At 39.0% G+C, this 25,546-nt stretch overlaps 2 protein-coding genes across 7 annotated transcripts in view; both read right to left on the minus strand.

Moving 5' to 3' along the window:
• Window positions 1-25,546, minus strand: part of FUBP3 (far upstream element binding protein 3) — a 54,225-nt gene that overhangs the window by 22,648 nt on the left and 6,031 nt on the right. For 5 of the 6 annotated variants that reach the window (XM_037851053.1, XM_037851052.1, XM_037851051.1 and 2 more), the window contains 5 exons: window positions 19,764-19,869; window positions 5,835-5,868; window positions 3,360-3,409; window positions 2,880-2,951; window positions 1,605-1,662 (listed from right to left, as the gene is read on the minus strand). In XM_037851053.1, coding sequence (XP_037706981.1) covers window positions 1,605-1,662; window positions 2,880-2,951; window positions 3,360-3,409; window positions 5,835-5,868; window positions 19,764-19,869 — 320 coding nt within the window. The remainder of the gene's footprint in view (window positions 1-1,604; window positions 1,663-2,879; window positions 2,952-3,359; window positions 3,410-5,834; window positions 5,869-19,763; window positions 19,870-25,546) is intronic. The other variant, XM_037851050.1, reaches the window with a different exon arrangement.
• LOC119545500 (homeobox protein TGIF1-like) lies at window positions 9,503-10,907 on the minus strand. The gene has a single exon (XM_037851055.1). It carries the CDS (start codon window positions 10,733-10,735, stop codon window positions 9,917-9,919), a length of 819 nt encoding a protein of 272 aa, XP_037706983.1. The 5' UTR covers window positions 10,736-10,907; the 3' UTR covers window positions 9,503-9,916.

Consider the following 25,546-nt stretch of genomic DNA (forward strand, 5'->3'; position numbering starts at 1 on the left):
GAGCAATGTGAGAGATGGGAAGAAAGCAAGCAAGGGTTAGTAGTCATCATTTGAACTCCAAAACTCCGAATTTCTTCTCCATAACCAACCAAACTGTTCTCTGACTTTTAAACTAAGGCTATGAATCACCAGTTTGGTTTAAAGAGGTGAGAAAAGGAGGAAGAAGTGCTTTGATACAGCTGTATACGCATATATACCAGCTTTGTGCCTTTCGTACCAGCAAATTCAGGATGCTGCATTTCACATGTAATACTATTTCAAAATGTTTTTTTTGCATATGTTGGTTTATTGAGGGTAGAGGAGGAAAACTCCAATGCTGAAACAGTACAACCTAGCCTACCAATATCATCTGTTGGGCCAATTTCCTTTTCTGCACCAGAATCTCCCCTGGCTGTTATTTGCAGTTATTTATTCCTTAAATTACCAATCATAGTCTGGTTTTAGTTTCCTCTAACAGGGAAGAATTTAGCCACTGAACAGGCTGGCTGTACTGCTCAATGAAGAAAATGTAACTGTTTCCTCCTAAAGTTACAATCCCATTGCCTCAACTCCTTGAGGAGAACATGAAACAGGAATGGTTGAAGAGAGGAAGAAAGAAAAAGGCAGGAAATAGATGCTGCCTCCTGTAGTCTTGAGCCTTAGTGTACAGAATCAGCCTTTTGTATCTTCTCAAGTTACACCAGCTTTTTAATATTTTGCTTGTGTACTAGATTAACCTGTGTTGGAAGAAAAATGTCTTGACTCCAGCAAAACCATCCAGCTTGCCCTATAATGCACACCTGCCAGCGATATTTCTTCTGGTTCACTGCTCGTAATGTTACGGCAGAACAAGAGAATTTAAACTCATCTAGACTCCCTGAGAAATGGAAACAATAAAACAGCACTACCTATTGAGCCAGACATAATCTTAGCACCCCTGTCTCCAAATGCAAGGCTACTCAGAAGATTGAAAAAGGAAAGCGAGCAGACTCTAAGTTAGTATATCCCTCTTCCATAGGAGGTTCTTGGGATTCATGAGGCCTGCATCTGGTACAAGACTGACTGTGCATATACCTGGGTAGGAAAGCAGTGCTAGTCTCATGGCTGTTGCAAGGGCCCCAAAAGTCAAGACACCCTTCTGGCCAATTCATATGGCCCTCTGGAGTAGAGCAACAGCCACGCAGAGTCAAGTTCATTTGGTTCACAAATATCAGGAGGGCAAAAGACCTGGTATTACGATTCTAAATGGTTTACAAAGTGATAACTAAGGCAGACCTGCTCAGGTAAAGTAGGTGTTAACAAGGAAGAAGGTAAGTTGATTAGAGGATTCAGGTGGGGTGAATGTGCACTCTTGAGAACCTGGTTTATGAAATAGACATTAAGACAGAACAAGAAATTCTGTATGACTTAAAAAAAAAATGGTGATAAAAATGGTGATACTTTGTATTTTTAAGGTAACAGAAAAACTCCCCTCCCAGATCTTTTTATATATAAACATCTGCTTTTGTGGCCAGGACAGCAGCATAAAATCAACAGTGGTTAATAACAGTTTTGCCCTTCCATTTCTCCCCATTTGGGGAAGGAGGAAGAAGAGTGAAAGGAAAAAGTAAATAAAATAAACTTACTCAATACTTTCTGGGGTTCCGGTAAGTACACAGGGCCTCTCTGGAATCCCAGAACTCTCTATAAGAAGAATCAAGAAGATGAGGTGTGTTGGTGGGCATCAGGCAACTGTGTACCTTTGCCTCTGGGTACAGACTGTCTCTCTGTGGCTGGTTCCTGAAGCAGCCCCACAGTAGCCCAGTCTCCCAGAAAAAGAGTTTGCTCCCATTTGTGGAGAGTATATTAGGCTGGAAGCTCTCCACCCTAGATGCCTGAAGTAGAAACATGTAGACAGGGGAAGTTGGGAGGACCTGGCAGAGGTTTGTCAGTTGGTCCTCATGACCAGTCTCAGCTTCATTTCTGACCCACATAGGTGGTAAAAACTGCCTGAGTTACTTTACCAGGCTATTCCTCAGTTTCTCCATTTGTAGAATAGTTCAGTGGTCAGTTGTTTGCAAACAGCTTTGATGCATACTAGTAAAGAATTTAATGATATGCACATTAAGATTATTATCAGCTATTGCATGAATATTCCAAGAGATCAGTGACATCCACATAGAAATGGTTCTGGGCAAGTTTATAAGAGAGGAAAATCACACTTTCCAACACTATACATGATGCTTACTTTTTTCCTAAAAACAAAACAAAACAAACAAAAAGCCTTCCTAAAATTCTTACTGAAAAAAAAAAAAGAACGAAATAGCTAATAGCAATTACTGCCTTTAAGATACTGTAATAATTATCTTTTTAAATGACATACGTTTTTCTATTCAAATGTCCTCCAAATCCCCTCCTACACTATGGAAAGAGGTCAAAACTCCAATTAGACAGTAGAACTATATATCCTGTTACGTGCTTAACATGTGTTAATTCAGTCAGAATCCCCTGCTGTCCCTTTTCCACAGAGAGAAGGGATGGTCTAATCCAGGGGAGCCCGTGTGCAGTCCCCAGCAGTGTATATAGGCTCTGCTATGTCTGGCATAACATTCTGGTGCAGAAAACAGAGGTCATAGAGAGGCAGGAGTTTTAGAAGGGACTATGCCTGTCCACAGAACTGTGGGAGGGTCTACTTGTGAAGCCAAACGGGAAGTCTTATGTCTGGGACTGCTTCTGCTCTGGTTTTTCTGGTTCTCATCTGGGAGTCCAGTTCCAGAAATGCAAGGAGAATAGCAACTGCATATACTTACTTACCCAAGCTCCTAAACTTTTTAAGCAATAAGCAAAGGTACTGAATCTGGAAAAATTTGCAAAACACAGATTTCCACCAAATTGAGGTCTATGAAAAAAGAAGCCCTTACCTGAAGCAATCTGAATTTTGCAACCAGATTCTGCTTGAATCCTTGAAATCTGCTCACCTCCCCTGCCGATAACTGAAACAAATTGAACAGGGTCAGAATATGACCCTCCTCCATATTTAATCATGCATGCATGAATGAATGAATTCAACAAACATTTACACTTAGGTCACAACACTACGAATCAAGTTGACCTCAGTGACCCCATTTCAATTCTTCAGGCAGAAATTTTATGTGAAAATAGCAGACAGGTATATGGCACTATAGTTGAAGTGGGAAGGTGGGGGGCGGGGAATCCTTGGCCCAATATTTTGCTCTCTCCCTCCCTCAGCCTGGAGGCACTTCTATAGCACTTCAGGGCTCTAAAGAACGCAGCCTGAAAAGCATTCTACCACATATGACATGCACACTGAGAGATTAAAATGAAAAGAACAAACAGGAACAAACAGGAATTAGGGAAAAAGCGATAATGTGGATACTTACTAAATCCAACCATTTTATCAGGCACTTTGAATTCTTCTGTTATTACTGCCCTAAAAAAAACCGAAACATTTTTATTGGGAAAAAATAAAGAATTCTGCAGCCACTTTAGGTTCCTAAACCTCCCATATTGGTAACATTGGAAGATAAAGGCTTAAAATAAATCATACTAATTTGGTTAACAAATCCAAAACCATCTAAAAAGGGTGTGATATAATGAACCCTTTGGTCAATCACTCCTTGAAAAGCTCCAAGCCTTCCATCTCCTTGTGGCAGAGGAAGAACCCTCTGGTTTTTTATTATATCATCAATTCCTCTAATAACTACCCTTTCTTCATATAGCTCATCTCAGTATTGTTTAATTTATACCTTGTTAGACTTTCTGTAATTGGTCATCAGTCCCAAGACACTTAAAAAGGTTCTTTGGGGTTTTCCTTGGAGATGTTTACTTTTTTACTACGGTGTCCTCCCTAGATGAGGAGAGGGTCAACTTTTCTTCAATATTCCTTGTTTCCCAAACTTTTTTTATTGGTTTTTGGCCTCCCTCTAATTTATCTATGCCTTTTAAGGTGTGATGCTCAAAAGGAATCAGTATCCAATGGAAGTCTAATCAGTGTTGACCAGGACAGAATAATTACCTCACTTACTTCGCAAAGTACTTCGTTAAACGGTATCCCATCCATTATATCTTTTTTCTTTTTTTTTTTAAACAACTATTGCACTGGCTCTTTTGAATAAACCTTCAAATTTCCCATACAGTTTATTGTGGACAATATCCAATTTGTCCAACACTCCAGAAAGCAATTAAATCTAAACATTTACCTTAGGAGGAAACTAAACGCAAGTAGTTAAAAAAAAAGGCAGGCATTCTTAAACATCTTTCACACAGCTGGATTTTTACCCATCATGGAGGATTGAATAAAGTGCATGTTTTTAAAGAAAGTACAGCATTTAGAAGAAATGCAATAGCATAAATAGCACTTGCCACTGTATCATTTTGATGGGAGCAACAGAATCTTCTCCTTGTGGAATTTACATCCTCAGGTTTACGTGTTTGGAGAGACTTTTGGGATATATACCTTCATCCTGAAACCAGGCAATTCCGGGTTTCCTAATCAGTAACACTGTGGACATCAATGTCAATGTCATAAATGACATTAATATCTAATACATCTCAAAATGGATGCTGGGTCCTTTTCAGAATGTGTCTCTGTACACTGTTGGCTCTTGTATGTGTGTGCTCCTGGGGAGACATGAAGTTGCTGCTTATATAACATGTAGCTAAGCTGTCTACTCTCAGAAAATATTACTGGGAAATTTACTAAAAGGAGTTGAACACTATAGCAATATAAAATGTCACAAAACTCAGGCAGTTCCTTAGCTCTAAGGAACAAACCTGGGGAAGAAACCTACCAAGGTGAATTTCTTTGGGTTTCATGGAAGACCAGGCTCTATTCTAAGTACAAGGCTGAAACTTATCTACTGCACAAAGTCTAAACATCTTGGAGAGTAAAATCCTGAATAATTATGGCTTTATAAAAAATTAACATTTTTGATACTAACAACAATTGGTTTAAATTATTTTAATTAAGAAAGCAAAACAAAGCAAACAAACAAAAAAATCAGGATAAATCTTTTGTTAATTAATGCCTGGTGATTTCCCAAAACCTTCAAATATTTATGTGGAATACAAGAGGCATAATTGTATCATTGGTGGTGAGGGTTAAGAATGTGTTATAACACAGAGATACACAGCACAAGATTTCGTCCATTACAGAACAGAAACTGTGGCATAGAAGATTTCCTGTACATTTTATCCGTTTTGAAGGATAACACCATGAGCACAAATCTCGTATCTTATAGACTGGCATTTTAAAGCTCAGAGGTCTTTATACTTTACTAAATCCTCAATGTTTAATGGCAGGCTGGGAGGGGAAACTGAAACAGGGAAGAATCCATTGGGCAATTACCCAAGGTTCGCTGGCATGTCCCTCTCACTACAGCAAGGGATAGAACCATGGCTTCTGACCTCTCAGGCCACGTACTAGCCATCTTCCTGCACTCCTTGAGTACCAAAAGCACTATCTTGTAAAAGTCCAACAACTCAGAGCCTTTTTCGGGACACGTTTTCTCAAGTAAAGAGGCTAAGGATTCATAAAACACTGGGAAGATTATAAAAGAGAATATTTTATATTCTCTTAAGTTAAAAGGTATGTCAGTAGAAAGAGCAACTTCAACATTCTAAAAATCTTTTACGGTTACAAATAATAATGGCTGATTTTTAATACCCGGTATTAGTTTATCTCTTGAGCTTACACTGTCTTAGAAAGGGCTAGCAAAAAACTTGAGTCTTAAAGAAATCTAGTCCATGGTTTTTCACTCTCTCAACCTCTGACTTTCTAGCACTCTAGTACAGATGGCAGATCAATAAACAATTAGAAGTGATCAATAAATAATAAAACATAACCCACTGCTTACCTTTGATGTACCAAGGCCCCTAACTGGTTACCTACTGTGGCAAAGAGAAAGAGAAAAGAAAAATCAAAGCATTAGCACGGATAAACTAACTTCATCCCTACACAAGTTCTTACAATTTCAGAGGGAAAGAAAAGAAAGACAGAAAGCAAGAAAACAGCAATTTAGGCTCAGTGGCTGAAATGAATGCGTTATATGATATGAAACAGGAGGGGACGTCTTGATCAACACAATCTCTAACCCAGTGTCCAGCTGAACGCAGGATAAGAAATTGATCTGTGTGTCCACATGCTGAGAGGCCTGGGAGAAAATCCTACTTGCCTAAATCCCTCTAACTTCCCATCTCCCTCCTGCTCTTGATCCAAATTCAATGTAAACAGAGAGAAGGTTCCTTCTTCCTTTTTTAAAAACAAATGAGAAGATTTGGCCTCCCTGGAAGCATTGTCAAGGACTGCTCTATGGCCAGCTGTAGTCACTAAAAACATGCACATATGTTCCTGACACAGGGAAAGGAACATCTCTCTACAGCCCCCACCTTCCCAAGAGCATAAGCATCTCGAGATCTGACCTCCTCCTTTTTGGGTCTCTTCACTGACCCCACCATAGCAGTCTGTATGCAGTGGACATGAAGAATGAGCAACTGTCTTTCAAGTCCATTTTATAGAGACAACAGTACTCAACCACTTCATCTTATTAAAACAAACTCTGCAATCACATTTCCACAAAACCACGTTAGCTATGCTTTTTGTTTCAGTTTTTCCTCTTTCAGCTATCGATGAGTGTCTCTTTCACCAGCCATCAGCAAAAATGATTCTATGGTGTTTTTCTTTTGGAAAAGGCAACAGACAATGAAAAGGTACAAAACCTAAACCTATTATAAAGCAACTGAAAGACCCTTACAATATGCTAAAAAGAGCATTCAAAAATGTCTTTGGAGAAAGTTATTATAATGACAGATAAACAGGAAAGAGCCAATTATATTAACATCAGGACAGTGAAATAATTTGACATCTGAAATATAAGACCCCAGCTGCCATTCTTTCTGTTCAAATTTAACCCTGTCATTCTCTAACTGGAGAGTAGCTGATCATGAAAGAACAAAGGAAAAGAAACCAGAATATGATGTTAAAAAAAAAATACTTTCAAACTTACAGGACAATTACATAAGTCATACAAACCCCATAGAGAGAACTCCAACATATGCCTATCCCCCAGATACCCAGATGTACCAATATTAACATTCTGCCATATTTGCACTCCTTCCCTTCTTCCTTACTATTTATCAATCCATTTTCTGAACACTTGAGTGTAGGTTTCTGCATCATTCTCCTTGAACAATTAATACTGCCATGTACTTTTCCTAAGAACAAAGATTATTCACTTATATAATCACCTTACATGCAGTTATCAAGTTTAAGAAATTTAACATTGATAAAAAGCTTACTATCCATATTATAATTTTTTCATATGTCCCAATAATGTCCCTCTTAACCTTTTTTCTTCCCTTATTAGATCCTTTCCAGGATCATGTATTGCATTTAATTGGCAGAACATGACATTTTAAAAGGGAAGGAAAAAAAAAAAAGGATAGAGAGAAAATGCTAGCAAAAAGTAAACAAAGCTACTGAGTCAATACCATATTTCCCCTGGATCAATAGCAAGATAATGGTTTGCTGCCAAAATATTGACACTATATACTATTAATCTGCTTATCTCAGTGATATCAGAACTGTTTTTTATTGACTCTTTAAATTTTCTTTTGCATATCTGGTCTGAACATTAACACTCTTGCTTGGGATAGGTAGTGCTCATGATTCCCATTCCACATGAAAGCTGGACAATTAAGAGCTTAGGAAAGACTCAGTCCCTGAATAATGTGAGAGAGGAATGTCCACTTCCTAGAGATGAGGTATGAAAAAAACATACCGAAGGAGAACATGAATGACAGGGTGTCTTCTAGTTTGGTTAGATGTTCCTATTTAACTAAGGGTCAAGCTTAGCTTTCCTGATTATTGCCAGAATCTCTTTCTTAACGGGTAAAGAAGAATCCACTGATGACAGAGAAAATAAAATGTTTTGAAATGACAAGAACAGAGGAGAGGCACCTATTCCTAAACAGGGCAATGTGGTTGGACCTTGGCTCCTGATCCACCATGCTGTTGGGTAAGAGAAGCCAAAAGGCTGATGATCTTCAGATATTTCTGTCTCAGCCAGAAAAGCCATAGAAACAGAGTAAAGGGCAATGCGAGCAAAAAGAACTTCATGGAAGTCACGAGAACATTCAGAAAGCTCCTGTTCAAAAACCATTTGAAATTTTGTGCTTGTCACAGAAATGGAAATTCCTTTTGTTGGCAAAGTGTATGTCACAGGTGCTGCATTTCTGATAGCTAATGCTTTGCTGACAAGCAGAGGTGCTTACAACGATTGAAAATAAAAGCACACGCACCATCACTACCAAAGAATGAAATCAAATTCAAATCCATTCAACTCTTTTGAGTTGGTAGACTCTTAAGAAGGACAAATTGTCTCCCTCCTCTGTGCAAATAGATGTAGCTCAAGGCTGAAACGCATGATTTAAAGTTTCATTCCCTTTGGAAAAATTCCTATTTGATGATGAAAAATGAAAACCAGCAGTTAGATAAGGAGGCACTGGGCACTCATACAACACACTGATAACAGGACCATTCCTTAGTCTACATGAAGAGAGGTCAAACTAGTGAGTCATATGGTAACTACAGTCATTTTACTGAAAAAAAAAAAAAAAAAAGGAAAAATGCTGAATAAAATCAGTCCTATTTCCCATTAACAGGGCAAGCTGGTTGACAATGCTTCATCTTGCTTCAAAAGTTCACCTTAACCGAATTCTGGCACACATGTGTGCATGTGCACACAAGTGTAATTTTCATTTATCTTGCACATTCTATAATAAGAAGCCACTTGTGCTAGGGAAAAATGAACTTCCCATAGAAAATATCCATCCCACAATATAAGAAATTCTTTCTGGAATTTTTTTATTACTTACTGGAAGAGTAATACTCCACCAATTTCAATAATGATCTTTTAAAAAATAAGGCACCTGGACACACTTGTTCCTACTAGTGAGGAGAAAAAAACAGCTTGCATTTTTGTCCCTAAAAGAAATGCTAACAAAATATCACTGGGAACCATATGTAACTTTATAATATCCATTAATTTTAATAGTTAACCCTCCCCCAAACTCAAAATACAAAGGTACCAATTTTTCCTCACAATAGCATGCCAGCAGCATGTGCTGGCATTGTACATATAACAGCAGACCTGAGACAGGTAAGTGACTCAGTCAGTATGGAAAATACCAGCAAAAACTGGCAAAAACAAATAAATCAAATAAATCAATCAAAGCCTCCTCTTCAGATTTTCAAAAAATTCTTCTCCCAGGTGCCTTCCTTGGATTCATGGTCTCCTCTGACTGACCTTTTCAAGTTCCAGTTAAACTCAGTAAACAGTTATCTATAAGGTTTTCTACATCCCTGGGAGGAGGTGCTGTCACCACCATTCCTATTTTCTTGATGAGAAAGGAGCAATTGCATCTGAGCCCTCAGAACATCACACAGGCACCAGTCTTGGAGATGCCGTGTGCATATCAAACCCATCACGTTCCCTTGACTTTTTTTTTTTTTTTTTTTGTTTGAAAAAATTGAACATTTATTAATTAGACAGTATGTGGGCATCCTGTTCCACATGGGAATGAGAAGATGCTATAGGTTTTCTAAGTATTGCACAGTCTGAAAAAACACCAACAAAAAAAGGGTAGGGGAGGAAAAAAAAAAAAAGATCACATAATCTTGGGAACCATCTCACATTATGAATAATCTACCAAGAAACATTTAAAAAAAGAAAACCCTTTGTTTCTACAGTAGCTTTGAGTTTTTAGTTCTTGGAATGACTGTATTCCATTGAAGACATCTCAGTAACAGGAATCTTCATTTTAGCAATCCCATGTGCAAATATTAATAAAAAAATATATAAAATAATGCAATTCAACTCTTGCCATCACCCCGGCAATCATGACAACATTTTTGAGAACTGTTTTGCTTTAGAAACGGTTAAGCCGTAAGTTTTGCCTGAAGCTCCATCTCTGCAGCCCTTTTGAGTGCAACATCCACTAGAAGCTGAAATCCACTAAAATCCTGGTTGAGGTCCGGTGGGGTAGGGGGAGGAGTGTTGAAAAGACCACTCTGTGTATTTGTACTTGGTCCAGATTTACATGTGTCCTCCGGGTACATGAGAGAGGTGTCTGTAAAGTTGCTGGCTGCTATCTGCTGTAGATCTGTGTTTTGACCCACACCAACTGACTGGCAGAGTGGGAAAGGCACATCTTTCAATGTAGTCACAGTGGTATGGCAGATCACTGATGGACGAGCCAAAATGGATCCCGGGGATGATGGCTTGGGAGACAGCGGTCTCCCTAGGGTTGGGTTTGGTCCAACTGAACAGGAATGAAATGGGCTCTCCTCTAGAGCCGGCATGAAGTTTTTGATGCCCATGGCTGGCTCCACAGAGCTAGCTTCAGAAATCTTGGCCCCACGGCGGGAAATTGTGAACTGATTTGGATCTTTGCCATCCTTTCTCAGCATATCAGGGAGGAGCCTGCGGCGGGCATTGATGAACCAGTTACAGACCTGTAGTGTGGATAGGTGTGTTTGTTGGGAGAGTAATGCTTTCTCTTGCTCTGAGGGATAAGCATTGTATCGGTGTTCATACAGCCAGTCCCGGAGAATCTGAACAGATTCCTTGGGCAAGTTGCCCCTTCTCCTTCTCTTGCCTGAGCCAGCTGAAGAGGAGAGGTCCAGGGGGATGTCCATGCTGTCGTCATCCTCAGTCTCACTGCCGGACTCTACAACAACACCTTTCTTGCCTTTCATTCTCGAGCCTCCCACGTCCGGCGGCAGTTAGTGCCGAGGTCTCCGAGGCCAAAAGTGGCGGCGCGGCGGGCAGACGGTGCTCCTGCTTCCCCCCCCACGCGCTCCCGTAACTTGGAGGAGGTGCTCGGGCCGTTAGTGCTCAACGACGCGCTCGGCCTGGGACCCAGCTCGGCTGACACTGGGGCTGCCTCCCGCCGGGATCTGCTTGGCGGCCGGCCGGGGGCTCGCCCGCCCGCCCCGACGCGCTGCCCTCCTCGCTTGGCTCTTTGTTCCCGGCTCCTGTGCGGCGCACCTCGGCGCTGTCCTTGACTTTTATTTTAGGGGTTTCAACACTATCATACTTTAACGATATTAATTCTTTTGGTCATTCACCCCACACACTTTTTTTTTTAATGCAATTTTATTGAGATATCATATAACATACAGTCATTCAAAGTGTACAATCAGTTGTTCACAGTATCATCATATAGTTGTGCTTTCATCACCACAAACTTTGAACATTTTCATTACTTTCAAAAACAAAATGAAAATTAAAATAAAAAAGAACATTCAAAACATCCCATTCCCCTCCTCCCCCCATTGTTCATTTACTTTTTTTTAATAGTTTAACTGAGATATATTCACACACCCTACAGTCACCCACAGTACACAGTCAATTCTTCAAAGCACCATCATACAGTTGTGCGTTCATCACCAGAATCAATTTTTGAACCTTTTCCTTACTTCAAATTAAAAACAAAAGCAAAAAAGAACACCTAAATCTTTCCATCCCTTCCATCCCACCCTATTCTTCATCTAATTTTTGTCCTCATTTTTCCACTCATCTGACTATACACTGGATAAAAGGAGCCTGAGCCACAAGGTTTTTACAATCACACAGTCACACTATGTAATCTACATAGTTCTACAATCACCTTCAAGAATCCAAGTCACTGGATTGCAGCTTGACAGCTTCAGGTATTTCCCTCTAGGCATTCCAACACACTGAAGACCAAAAGGCGGTATCTATACAACGCATAGGAATACCCTCCAGAGCGATCTCTCGACTCCATTTGAAATCTCTCTGCCACTGGAACCCTACTTTGTTTCATCTCTCTTCCCCCCTTTGGTCAAGAAGATCCTCTCAATCCTACAGTGCTGGGTCCAGGCTCATCTCCAGGAGGCATTTCTGCGTTGCCAGGGGGAGTCACACGTCTGGGAGTCATGTCCCACGTAGTGGGGAGGGTAGTGAGTTCACTTGCCCAGTGGGCTTAGAGAGGGGTGGCCACATCTGAGCAATAAAGAGGCTCTCTTAGGGTGACTCCCAGGCACAATTAAAAGCGGCCTTAGCCTCTCCTTATTAGCAACCAGCCTCACAGGGGAAGGCCGCTACATCGAGGGCTTGGCTCACTAAATTGACAGTCTTCAATGTTTGCGTCATTCATCTCACAAATGTTTTCCAGGTGCTGGACACTGTACCTGGTCTCAGGGACAAAATGGTAGCAGGGTAGTCTTTGCCCTCAAAGAGCCTGCATTCTAGCAGGGAAAACAGAAAGCTACATACATGATCAGGAGCCACCTAACACAGTTTCCAGGGATGGAGATGTGTTAAAGGGATCCCACCTGTACTCCCTTCCCAAGGACTGAAGCAAGGAACACTGGAGTAATGTTAAGAGTAAAAATAATTTTAGGATACTACATTTATAGCACTAAAGCACTTTCCATGCATTACTTTCATTTAATCTAGTGGTCATGAAACCAGTGTAGGGCATCATGACCAGTTTTATTAAAAAATGAAATAAGAAGAGTGTGTCATATATAGTAAAAATATATATTTCATAAAACTTTTGTTTCAGTTTACATATATGTATACTAACTAGTTCTAAAGAGAATATGAGTATTTCTCACATTATGAATTGTATTTTTAAAAGTTTGAAAACAACATGATATAATCTTTATGCTCATCTCATGCGGTATGTATTACTATCTCTGTTTTACAGGTGAGGAAATAGTCTCAGAGAAGGAAGTAATCTGTCCAAAGTCATACAGCTAACAGCTGGCCGACCTGGGATTCAAACTCTGATCTCCCAGACTTGGGAGTCCACATTTTCAACCACTACACTATTCTGGTGTATGAGACAGAGACCCAGATTCAGGTCTTCCTTCTGCCATTTAGAAGGTCTCTGGCCTTGGTCAAACCACTTCTCCAGACCTAGGTTTTCTTATCTAAATGATAAGGACTTTAGGCTCCAGGGGTTCCCTTCTAGCTAAGACCTTCTCTTACTCTATACAGGGGTTCCCCCCAGTCTCCCATCCCATCCTTAACCCCTGGTAACCACTAATCTGTTCTTCATTTCAGGTTATATAAATGGAATCATACACCATGTATCCTTTTGGGACTGGCTTTTCCCACAAGACATAATTCCTAGGAGATCCATATAAGTTGTTGCACGTATCAATAGTTTGTTCCTTTTTATTGCTGAGTAATATTCCATGGCATGACTATAACACAGTCTGTATAACCAGTCACCTATTAAAGAACATCTGGGCTGTTTTCAGTTTGGGACAGTTAGGAACAAAGCTGTTATGAAGATCTGTGGACAGATTTTAGTGTGAAAATAAGTTTTCATTTCTCTGGGATAATTTATCTCTAGGATAAATACCATATAACTGTGGGTTGTATGGTAAGAGTATGCTTAGTTTTATTAAAAACTGCCTAACTGTTTTGTAGAGTGGATATACTATCAGGATGTGTTTTTTTCATAAGCTTAATAGCTGCAAAGAATGTAATAGATAGTGTATATGAGCTTCAATTATACTTCTGTCAAAACATGTTGCAGATTCAGCTCATTCATTTTTGTGGATAACGTCTACTATTTTAGCTAGTTGGTTAAGCCAATTGTTAAACAAATCAGTTGGATCATACTTTGCCAGAAAAAAAATTCACTTCCTTTTTTCAAATCACATGTACATATTAATATTTATTCCTGTAACTATCATCTCATTTCTCAATTATAATTCCAAGATGGATGGATGGATTTGCCATAAGTTGTTAACTGGATAAAATTAAACTCTGTCCCCTTCAATATTTCTTACCAAAGCTCTCTCTGCTTTGCTATCTTGGAATTCTCCATTCTGAATTCCTTTTTTTCAAAAAATTCATTTTACTGAGATATATTCACATACCATGCAGTCATACAAAACGAATCATACATTCGATTGTTCATAGCACCATTACATAGTTGTGCTTCATCACCAAAATCAATCCCTGACACCTTCATTACCACACACATAAAAATAACAAGAATAATAATTAAAGTAAAAAAGAGCAATTAAAGTAAAAAAGAACACTTGGTGCCTTTGTTTGTTTGTTTTCCTTCCCCCATTTTTCTACTCGTCCATCCATACACTGGACAAAGGGGAGTGTGATCCACATGGCTTTCCCAATCACATTGTCACCCCTCATAAGCTACATTTTTATACAATTGTCTTCAAGATTCAAGGGTTCTTGGTAGTAGTTTGATAGTTTCAGGTATTTACTGCTAGCTACTCCAATTCACTAGAACCTAAAAAGGGCTGTCTATAATGTGTGTAAGAGTGCCCACCAGAGTGACCTCTCGGCTCCTTTTGGAATCTCTCTGCCACTGTAGCTTATTTCATTTCCTTTCACATCCCCCTTCTGGTCAAGAAGATGTTCTCCATCCCATGATGCCAGGTCTACATTCCTCCTCAGGAGTCATATTTCATGTTGCCAGGGAGATTCACTCCCCTGGGTGTCAGATCCCACGTAGAGGGGAGGGCAGTGATTTCACCTGTCAAGCTGGCTTTGCTAGAGAGAGAGAGGGCCACATCTGAGCAACAAAGAGGTATTCAGGAGGAGGCTCTCAGGCACAATTATAGGGAGCCCATTCTGAATTCTTAACTTGCTCCTTTGAGAAATTTACCATCACAGGTGATCCATTATTGTAAATCAAAGAAGGGAAATGTGAAGAGGTATGGAAAGGAAAATGACCATGTCTTCAGTGCAGACACAATTCTCAGAGATCTATTTTAGGGAAAAAGGTGTACAGAAGTTGAGGAACTAGAAAACGATCCTTTTAAACCTACCTATGCCCACCTAACCCAGGAAAAGTAATCCCACTTGGAAGACAACTGCTTGACGACATCCCTGATCACTTCACAAACTTTGTAGGAGGCAAAACGTGTCATCGTTTCTGCCACTGCCAACTCTCAGTAACAGTTTCAGCCTTGGCTTTTCAAGCCTGCAGCATCCTTCATTCAGAAGAGAGTACTAACATCTCTGAGATTCATTTCCTTCTCTCTTTCCAAAATGGAGACTCTGGTACCTGCAGGCTTGTGTTTAAGATGGTATGGGTCCAAAGGTGGTGGTCTAGGTGCCTATGTCACATGACAGCAAGAATCTTGGCACTCACCACCCACAACCATTGGCACCTCTCTTCTCTCTTTTATTTTTTTTTCTCCTATTTTTTTTTAAACTGTTATTCCTCACTATTTTTCTACTTCTCTTTGTATTATGCTGTAAGTGCTGAAACACAACTTAGAAGGAACAATAAAAATATTGTATTCCAATCTTTCCTACAAATAATTCATTAGATAGTAAACCTAAGAATTCTTCTTCCTTCACCCCACAAGAATATCAGCAAGATAAAACAAAATTAGAGTATACTATATAAAAGGGTAATACAAAAATATCAAAGATTAGTCTTTGGTAGAAAAGAAAAGGCAGGCATATTATCAAAGACCCTTTTGCCCCCTTATCACCTCCCACCCCCAAACCCCAAATGGCAGGAACAGTGATGTATTTATCCAAAGTTCTGGTTTTGGTGTCATCTTTTACATAAAGGGTGGGGAGTGCCCTCAAGCACCAGTGAGGCCTGTTTGGTTCAATTTAAAAAACCCAAGGGGGCACGACTACCTAAAAATTTCCAGGGCTAGGGGTAAAAGACTGGAGAGGATACTGTCCTTACAGAAGGGAAGAGGAGACGTGACTTGTCAATTTGTCAACCAGCTGTACGTTAAACATTAGAAATCATTTGCATGGGTGTCTTTCGTTTTTTTTTTTCCAGATAGTTGGGGTAATTAAAGAGTGCAACCTGAGATATGGAGGTTTTTTTAAAAGGAAAATAGGAGTGTGTGGGGCATCATCTGTAAACCTTTCTAACTAAAGATTAAGAAAGTGTTAGAGTTAACTCATTTGAAGAGACAAATTTGGAACAGGACTCCTGGCAAACAATGCCCTAAAGACAATTTACCTATTTTTGTATTACTGTACCATGTTATATTATTTTGTGTTACTGGAACACAGCCATGCCCATACATTTACTATTGTCTATGGCTACTTTCGGGCTTTAAGCAGAGTTGAATAAGTGGGACAGAGATCATATGGCCTGTAAGCTTAAAAAATATTCACTACCTGTTCCTTTAAGAAAAAGCTTGCCAACCCCTGATTTAGATAATTTTAAATCTGCATTTCTCAACAACTTAGATTCTCTTAAATTTGGAGCTTATTTTTACCAAAATTTTCTAAATGCTAATTTTAAGTAGGTATCAAGAGTATACTCATTCGCTACAAAAGGTATATAAGGAAATAAAGAAACAGTCTCTGTGATCATGGCATGCAGAATCCCGTAGGAGAGTTACATGACCTACACTGCTAAGCACAGAATAAAGAAGATGCAATGTATCCTAAGAAGGGGCTGAAGGAAACACTTTAGAAGTTCAGAAGAGAATGTTATTTATTATTCGCTGGTGAGGTGGGTGTATGGAATAGAGAGGAAAATAGGGATAAAGGAGAGAGAGGAGAGAAGAAAATAGGGGCTTTATGGCAGAGGTGACATCTGAATTAGGAACCGAAGAAAGTAAAAATAAAAGAATGAGAAGAGATTTCCAGGAGGAAGTTATATCAAATGTGAGATCCACAGGCTGAGTAGGAGTTAGCTGGGTAAAGAGATAGGGGGTGTATTTCAGGAAGAGTAAAGAGAAGAAATAGATGACTAGGCTGCTGCATGAACTAGAAGGGTAGGAAGGTGACAACCAGGTTAGGAAGGTCCATACCTCCCCAGTTACAGGAAGGTATCATAGTATTATGAAGAAAGTACTGGATGGAAAAGATGTTAGGGAGATTCTTAAATTGGTACAGTACCAAGGGTGCACATCAAAGACTGTTAGAAAGTGTGGGCATCAAGACTGAAGATGCTGACCCAAATCTGGAGGGCAGTGGAATGACTGCTCTTCCCAGATAAGGGCACTGAGGCAGGCTTTGAAAGCTGAGCTCTACATTCCTCTTGCTAGGTTCCAAATCAGGCTCATGAACTGGCAATCAAACGTACAGCTCAAAATTGCCAGTCCTTGGAACAACTACCAAAATCCCCTTCTACATCAAGAATAAATTTTCCCCCTTGTTTTACTGCTTAGCACTCTTTTTAATCCTCCAATTCATATAATGGTTTGCAAATCTCAGCATCCTGAATAAACCCTGTGTTAAGGTTCCTTTCAGTTGGCTTAAGGGATGAAGCATTTTTAAACACACCCAAATAAGCCTCCAAAATGTTCTGAGGGACTGAACTTTAACTTCCTAAAGGTTAAAGAACCCTGCTTCACAGGATAGTTAGAAAGTTCATATTGACTGCGAAGCCTTTGTAAATCTTCATTGTTAAGAAAAACATGCTAGAATCCCTGCTTGTTGTTCTGCCAGTGCTTTTCTAAACCTTTATCGCATAAACAGCAAGACTGTGACTCTTAGAAAGCTGTTAGGTAAATACAAACATTGCTTCCCTTGAGGGGCTCTGTTGATTCACAGCCAGAGAACAGAACTGGCTCAGTGATCTTATCCTATCAGAAGACAACTGGCAAAATGAAGTTGTGGCAGGCCCCAAACTAGGGTTCTGGTTAAGCACAACTGCAAACCTCAAATTCTATACCTGGATACCAATTTGGAGAAAAACAAACAATTTGTGTAATTCTGTTTTTTAAATGGTGCTTAACAGAAGAGAAGATTCATTTTATCAAACTGTAATGCAGAATGTAAAAAGTCTGAAGGAAATTTCTTGTTTTTCATATAGTCTGTTATGTGAGATATCCATGATGACAGGAGATTGGTCATGATACAGAAGGGTTCTTTCTCAGTTCTTTGTTACTATAAGCAGACTTAAAATTTAGGAGGAGGAGAAAGAGGAAACATGTTCCTTTTCTGCTTCCAAAGACTTAGTCCCCCTAAGCAGAAATGCAACAAATTATGGATATCAAAAAAGAGGTAAAACTACACAAGATAGTAATAAACTGGAATTTCAGGTGTTTCAGAGTGAGATTCTGGATTTACTGGTGACTTACTGGGTGATCCTAATCCAAATCAGTTATATCCACCTGCTCCCCAGTTCTCTTCATCAATCAATTCAGAGCATTTTACTAATTTCCTTCGAATGTGTGTCAAAGCACTTGATCGGAGAAAAAACAAGTCTGCAAAATGCAAAGGATTTCTTTTGCAAACATTCTAAGGGTTCCTTATGCAAAGGACTACCCATTCATTGCAAGCACAAATTTTAACAATTCAACTACTTGCAATGGGTGAAAACAAGACTGAGTGTTGTGAAATGTATTGATCTCGATTTCTGGCAATAATGGGTCAAAGAAACACTGTCCATTAACAAGATACATGCTCAGAGACAGACAACTTATTTTTATTTTTACACTGATGTCCCATAAGAGGAAATGAAGCATGACTGCCCTGAAAAGGTAAAAAGGTCACTTTGCATTACAGCTTTTCACTAAGGCAAAAATGCAGATAATGTAATCTGTCATATTTGGTCTAAGAAAACACTAACACTAGTCAAATATAAAAAGATCAAAAGGTACCATCCATTCTGGAGGGCAGTTTAAATTGTCACCTTAGTTCTAAAGGCTTTAGGGTGGATTTTCTGTGTTTGTGTGATCATAAACATTTTTTTAAATAAACAAGAACTTTTACACCCAAATGAGTGCTGTCCTCTTAAAATCTTCACAGTGCAAGTCTAAATATAATTATTCCAAAAAGGGTCCCACACCTAAACGGGGCTCTCCTCTTTTTGAATTCCTGAAGAGACCAGAGAAATCACAGCCAAACCAAAATCAGACTTTTTCTATGTACATGAAAACATGCACTTTACGTGGAAAAGGAGGTCATACCATAATACTGTTCCGCAACTTGATTATTTTCACTTAGTTAGGTAACTAACACACATACATACATACATGGTTGGGTGCATATGAAGAACAGAGAAGATACTGGCCCACTCAACTATGTGCATATACAAGTGCAATCTTTAAAAGGGATTATACAAGTATAATCCCTTTTATAGTCACACTTTGCAGGAGACAATACATGATAAAAAGAATTCTGAGCTCTCTTCAGAAACACATCTGATAGATACTCTTTGCCAAAGGAGGCTGGTGACAGGCACTTTTCAAGGGTTCTCAAATTCTTCTTTGGGATGGAGTAGGTATATAAACAAATGGAAGGAAGGAAAAAGGAAGGATGGAAGGAAGGAAGGAAGGAAGGAAGGAGGGAGGGAGGGAGAAAGGAAGAATGGCTACTCCTAGAAAGAGCCTGTGGTAAATAGGAATGGTGAAAAACTCGACAGACAGACTGTAGAAAGGTCACTATCCCCCTTCCCCTTCCCTTTCTTCCTCAGAGCCATGCTCCAAATCTTAGCTTTTCTTTGGAGTTCAACATATGCACCGAAAGAACAGAGGGCTAAACACCACCACCAAAACAAAAAACTCCTCATTATGTCAAATTACTTCAAAGCTAATGCTCAGGGGCCAAATTTTTACTTGAGAGACCAGCTGAAAAGATTTCTGTACTACCAAGGCAAATAGGAACTCAAATGCTGGAGAACTGCTGAGAAAAATCATCCTAAATACTTCCTCTCAATCAGTCCTCTCGCAAGTGTGACATTTCAGAGAGCCATTAAGGATATAGCTGACACAGATTCAAACTTAACTGGCAGTTTCACTACTACCCAAAGGGCAAAGATAATTTACAGCAACTTACCGCCATCATCCAAGGGCCGTTTTTGTACTCCATATCCATACACTGAGGGGTCCACTAGAGGTGTGGAATTATTCAAGTGTGGAATTGAATCAATTTTAGCAGCAATCTACAGAGAGAATCAGATTTTAAAAATCAGGAACAAATCATGGCTCTTTGAGGGAGAAAGACAAAGGTCCTCTTTAAAGGGCTGTTATCTCATTTCTCCCCCTGACCTAGATAAACGTAAAGCAATGTCATGATAGGACACTTTTCACTGTGAATTGAGTTTGCTTTTGGTCTTAATTATAATGTCTTTAGGAATAAAATACTTTCATAAATTTGTCTTCTACAAGTAAATTAACCCATCATTTAAAATCTAGGTATGCTGCATTTTAAGAAAAAAAGCAGGCCAACACTGGGAAGAACTTGGATCAAAAGGTTTTATCAGTGTTCCCTTACAAAACAAAGTCCCTAAGAGTATTTAAAAGGCCTTTTATTACTCAAATGTGACAACTCTTTAGCAACATATTCATTCTATTAACTTTAATATCTATAAACTGATGCTATAATTTCTCTCTCTCTCTCTCTCTCTATATATATATATATAAACAATAAGCTACTCTTCACTGGAAGTGTCCAAACAGCAGGGAGATGCCATCTGTCCAGACTATTTCAGAAGGATTCCTGAACTGGAGAAAGTTAAGATAACCTCTGAGAGCTATTTCAACTTTCAATATTTATTATCAGTTAAAGAACAGAAAGAACATAGCTATTAAAAATTTCCCCAGAAACAAATGCTATGTATGTGAACTTAAAAAGAAGAACTTCTTGCTTATCTACTTTGTTCTCATCAGAAAATCAAACGTGGTCTTCATAATAAATCAACTCTTTCTTTTAACCAAAGGAATATTTACACCAGCTGCTCTTGATGCTAGTCCCTCAGTGAAGCTTAACAAGGAGGGCTGGATTAAGGGGCAGCTAGCATAGCTGTCCCATACAGCAAAATCTTCAGTGGTAGTTCTCCTGAGCTAGTCCAAATGTGCCCAGAAGTCTGAGACCTTCTGGGACCAAATAAAGAGAAATCACTTTAAACAAATAAATAGACAATTATGATACTGAAAAAAAGAACACAAGATTTAAATGTCAGGTATCCTGAGGGCAGGTCTTGTCCCTTCCATTTACTAGTTCTGTGATGTTGGACAAGTTTCTTTCCTCTCTGCAGAAGAGCACAGGGAGTATAACACTTGCTTTATAGTTTTTGAACATGATACCCTGAACAAAAAACTTTGTAAACTAACTGGGAAGCACTACACAAACATAAGCGTTGTCAAGGTAATTCAGTCAACAAATGTTGATTGCTTGCTATGTGCTAGGCACTGTTCTAGACCCTGAGGCTACTGCAGTAAACAAGAACAAGACCCTTACTTCGCTGGACCTCAGCATCCGGTGTGGAGTTACACAGCAAACAAGTCAACCAGTAAGTATGCATTTCAGCTGGTGATAAGCACTATGACAATAAGACATGATAATGACATACAGCCAGTGCTTAGGAGAGCCACTTTAAATAAGGTGGTCAAGGAAGGTCTCTCTGAGGAGTTGACTTATGATTTAAGATCTAAACGATGAGAAGGAACTGCTCCTTGTAGAGGAAACAGCTTGTACAAAGACCTTGAGGCAGGAACAAACTTGGTAGGTATGAAATTGGAAGAAAGGAAGTCAATGTTGCCAGACTGGAAGGAACCAGATGTGTTCCAAGAGGTGGGCAAGGGCCAATTCATCTGGGGCCTTATTGGTCATGGTAAAGGGCTTGGATTTTATAGGCAGGATGATGGGAATTGCTAGAAAGTCTAAATCAGAGGAGTAACAAGTTGATTTACATTTTAAAAAGATCCCCCTGGCAGCTATGATAAAAAAAAAGGTTTGTGAGGGGAAAAGAGTAGGAAGAGCATTAGGAGATACAAATAGTGTAGGCCAGGGTTTGGCAAAGTACAACTGGAGAACCATTTGTTTTTGTAAATACAGTTTTACTGGAACAGTCACGCCCATTTGTTACACCCTCATTCTACCAGGGCAGAGTTGAAGAGTTGTGACTGAGATCTCTATACACCATTTACCATCTGGCCCTTTAAAAGAAAGTTTGCTGGCCCCAGTCTAGGCTAGAGATGATGGTAGCCTGGAAAAGTACTTGCTTAAAAAAAATAATAATTAAATAATTAAAATATTAAGATTCAAAGCCGATATAAACCCATTTCTTATCTCTAAGTCTTGCTGCAAGCAGTCAGCTTTGCTCTAAAACAAAATACTGTATAAATCTTGCCTAACAGCATTCTACCATTGACTTGCACTCTTGCTCTCCATATTTGTTTTGGGTAAGCTTTGGATAATATATTTACTTAAGATGCAAAAAACTACCTTTAAGGACTCAGCTGGTAAAGAACGCAGATTTAAAAGGTGAGACTACTGCAGTGGCTTGTGTCTAATGGAGACCTTTTCATCCACCACAATAAACTGAGCAGTAAAAGGCTGGTGTAGGGGGTTACAAGATTATTGGCCCAGTCATTTTTTAAAGACTGCTCAAAACATTTCCAACAGGCAGTGAAGATGAGCCCAAGCCACAAAAGAAAGAGGGAAGGGGCTTCTGATTATCAGTGGAATTTTTTTTAAGTGTGCGTATCAAATCACACGTAGAGAGAGGCTCTTCAACATAAGCTCTACACATTAAGGACTCTACTTATTCCCTTCTGATGGTGCCTCTTGGCTTCCAGATCTTTTCCCTTTCTTTTATAGTAGTAAAAATGTTATTTTTGAGTCCTTGGCCTTCCTTATAATTTATATAGTATGTGTCTCATATTGCTGGAATGTCATTTTTTTCTAAAGCCCATATGCTAGAAGTGTTATAATAGATTCCCATTTCTAATTCTGATTAAATAAGGAAGCATTCTAAGATATGACTGAGGTTTTCAGATTTGTTCCTCATTCATGCTTTCAGTTGTCTATAATTAGAGAAATTTCCACTAAGAGAAAAGCAGTTTAGAGTAACAACTAAGAAGCATAGCTCTGAAGTCAGGTAGACTGCATTTGAATTCCGACTGACACTCACTGTGGGCAAATTCTCCGGTAAGCTTCAGTTTCCCCTCTGTAAAATAGGATTGTAAAATGGGTTGTTGGATGACTGATACAATGCCTGAAAAGTGATCAGCACTGTACCGGCTTCATGGTAAGCTAAACAAATATGAGACACAAATTTAACATTATAATATATAATTACATAGTAATTTATACTTATAACTTCCAATTACAATGTACTATAAAGAAACAATATTCCTTTATTTATACAAATACCTTGTTCCAAGAAATCATTTAAAATGTTAATGAGTTAAAATTTAGTGAGAGCTTATTATGTGCTAGGTACTCTGCTAATGGTACTTTCAATGTGCTATTTACCTTCCCGATGATTCTCTAGAAGGTAGATAGTATCATTTCCATTTTAAGACAAGGAAAACTGGGATCAGAGAGGCCAAGGGACCTGCCCAAAGTCACACATCTTAAAAGTGGCAGAAATAGTACTTAAACCTAGGCCTGCCTGACTCCAGAGTCTACACTTTTAACCATTGTACTAGGCTACTTCCTTTCTCTCCACCTAATACTTTCTTAAACATATCTCAATTCCCAAGAACTTAAAATCTAATGATTTCCAGTACATAGAGCTCAAACAAATCCTCACATCATAAATGATAATTCTAAACAGTAGCTGGCTTAATGGAAGGTAGGGTCCTCAGTTAATAATGGTGTCGGCCAGAGAAAAGAGTCACGGAAGCCAGGGTATTCCAACAAAACCAAGGCCACTCCAGTCCTTATCTGAATGCATGACCTTGAGTAGCAGAGTTGCTACTGATTTATTCCAGGAATTATTCTTCACCCTTTTTTTGAGTGGGGAAGGGGAGAAGGAGATGGGTTATCATGTTACCTGTGCTATTTTAAGCAGTGATAGATGAAAAATAAATTGACATCACAGACATTTAACCTTCACTGGCAGTAATGAGTAGAAATGCAGGGGTGGGGAGCATTGGACCAGGAGTCACCAGTGAAGAGTCCTGGTTTTCCAGCCAGTTCTTCTATTGGGGTGACCTTGTAACAAGACCTTCAATGGCCCTACTCCTTGGTGTCCTCACCTGTAAAATGCGGGGGCAGACTAAATTAGCATTTTCCAAAGAAGAGTACATAGGGTGATTCTGGGAGGTGTACGGATGAACATTAAGTTTTAATTTTTGTTCTTACAGTTACCTTCTTTGTCAAGTTTTCCATTTATGATGATAGCGATTTTGTTTCCTTTTCAAGAATATTTTAAATAAATCCAAATTTTAAAAATGATTTAAAAATATTAAGTAAACAGTATATTGAGGGTTCACTGATATGGCAAAATCATAAAGGTAGCACACAAATCACTAAAGTTAGAAAACATGGCAATTAATTATTCCCAGTGCTCATTTTCAGGGCTAGAATTCTTTGATGACAGTTTTTATATTATTATTATTTCATATTATTAATTAATATTTAATTATTTAAATTATTAATTAAATTAATTAACAATTAATTATAATTTAATTATTATTAATTAAAATAGGACGTTGGGAATATTTCCACAACTTCATACTTATTAGGGCTTTATACTAAATAGAAATAGCCAAAACCACTTGAATGCCAGGAAGTCAAACACATACTATGTCTATACTACTAAATGTAGCTACTGTCAATTCTTATGGATCCAATGAGCAGAGGGGAAAGTTAACACCACCACCCAGGGAGCAGGAACCCAACGTGCTTGCCTGAACTTCTGCTCCACTGTCACCCAGAATGGCACTGCCTGGGCCCTGGAAAATATATATGGGTTGGACTGAAACAGTCTCTGCTCCCTATAGCAGGAGAAAGCAGTATGTGGCCAAAGGCAGTAGAGTACAGTGTCTAAGAGCAAGTCCAAGGGGACAGGATCTGGAGTCACCGTACATGGGGCAAGACCTAGTGTTGCATCCTACTACCTCCTCTATTATAACAAAGATAGTAGTATACAAAATTTATTGTCTAATTACTAAGTGCCTGACAGTGCCCTCATTCAGTCTTCACAACGACATTATGAAGTAGCTACTATTCTCATTACTGTGGGATTTGGAGCCAGTGTGCCTGGAATTGAATCCACAGGGATAATGAGATAACAAACATAAAATATCTAGAAATAATAAGGAAAAAGAAAAGCTTTAAACCTTTTACTGAAGTATAAGACAGAAAAGTGCACGGATCATTAAGTTTATAGTTGCTGAATTTTTACATTCTAAACACACCTGTGCAACTAACACCCAGCTCAAGAAACAGAACATTACTGGCATCCCAAGAAGCCTGCCTCATGCCTCCTTCAGTTGCTACCCCAACCACAAGAGCAATCTTCTAACTTCGAATATTAGGTATTATTTGAAAAATTATTACTACCATCAACTATTTCCATTTTACAGATGAGAAAACTGAGGATTAAACGAGTTAATCACTTGACCAAAGTCACCAAGTTAGTAAGCAACAGAACCAGAACTTTAACTCTTGCAGTCTGAACCCAAAGCCTATCCTCTCAACGACTTCACTATCCTATCCCCTGGGGATTTTGTGACTCAAATTAGAGAACATATGTAAGAGTGCTTGCCTGGCACTCAGAACACTATGGGCTCAATGAATAGTTGCTATTGTTGTCACCAGAAACGGGGCCTGGTTGATCCTGCCCTATTTACTGGCATTTGCCAAAACAAGGAATTCTGTATGAC

This window comes from Choloepus didactylus, chromosome 10 (genome assembly GCF_015220235.1).
Source record: "Choloepus didactylus isolate mChoDid1 chromosome 10, mChoDid1.pri, whole genome shotgun sequence".
Classification (NCBI taxonomy): domain Eukaryota; kingdom Metazoa; phylum Chordata; class Mammalia; order Pilosa; family Megalonychidae; genus Choloepus; species Choloepus didactylus.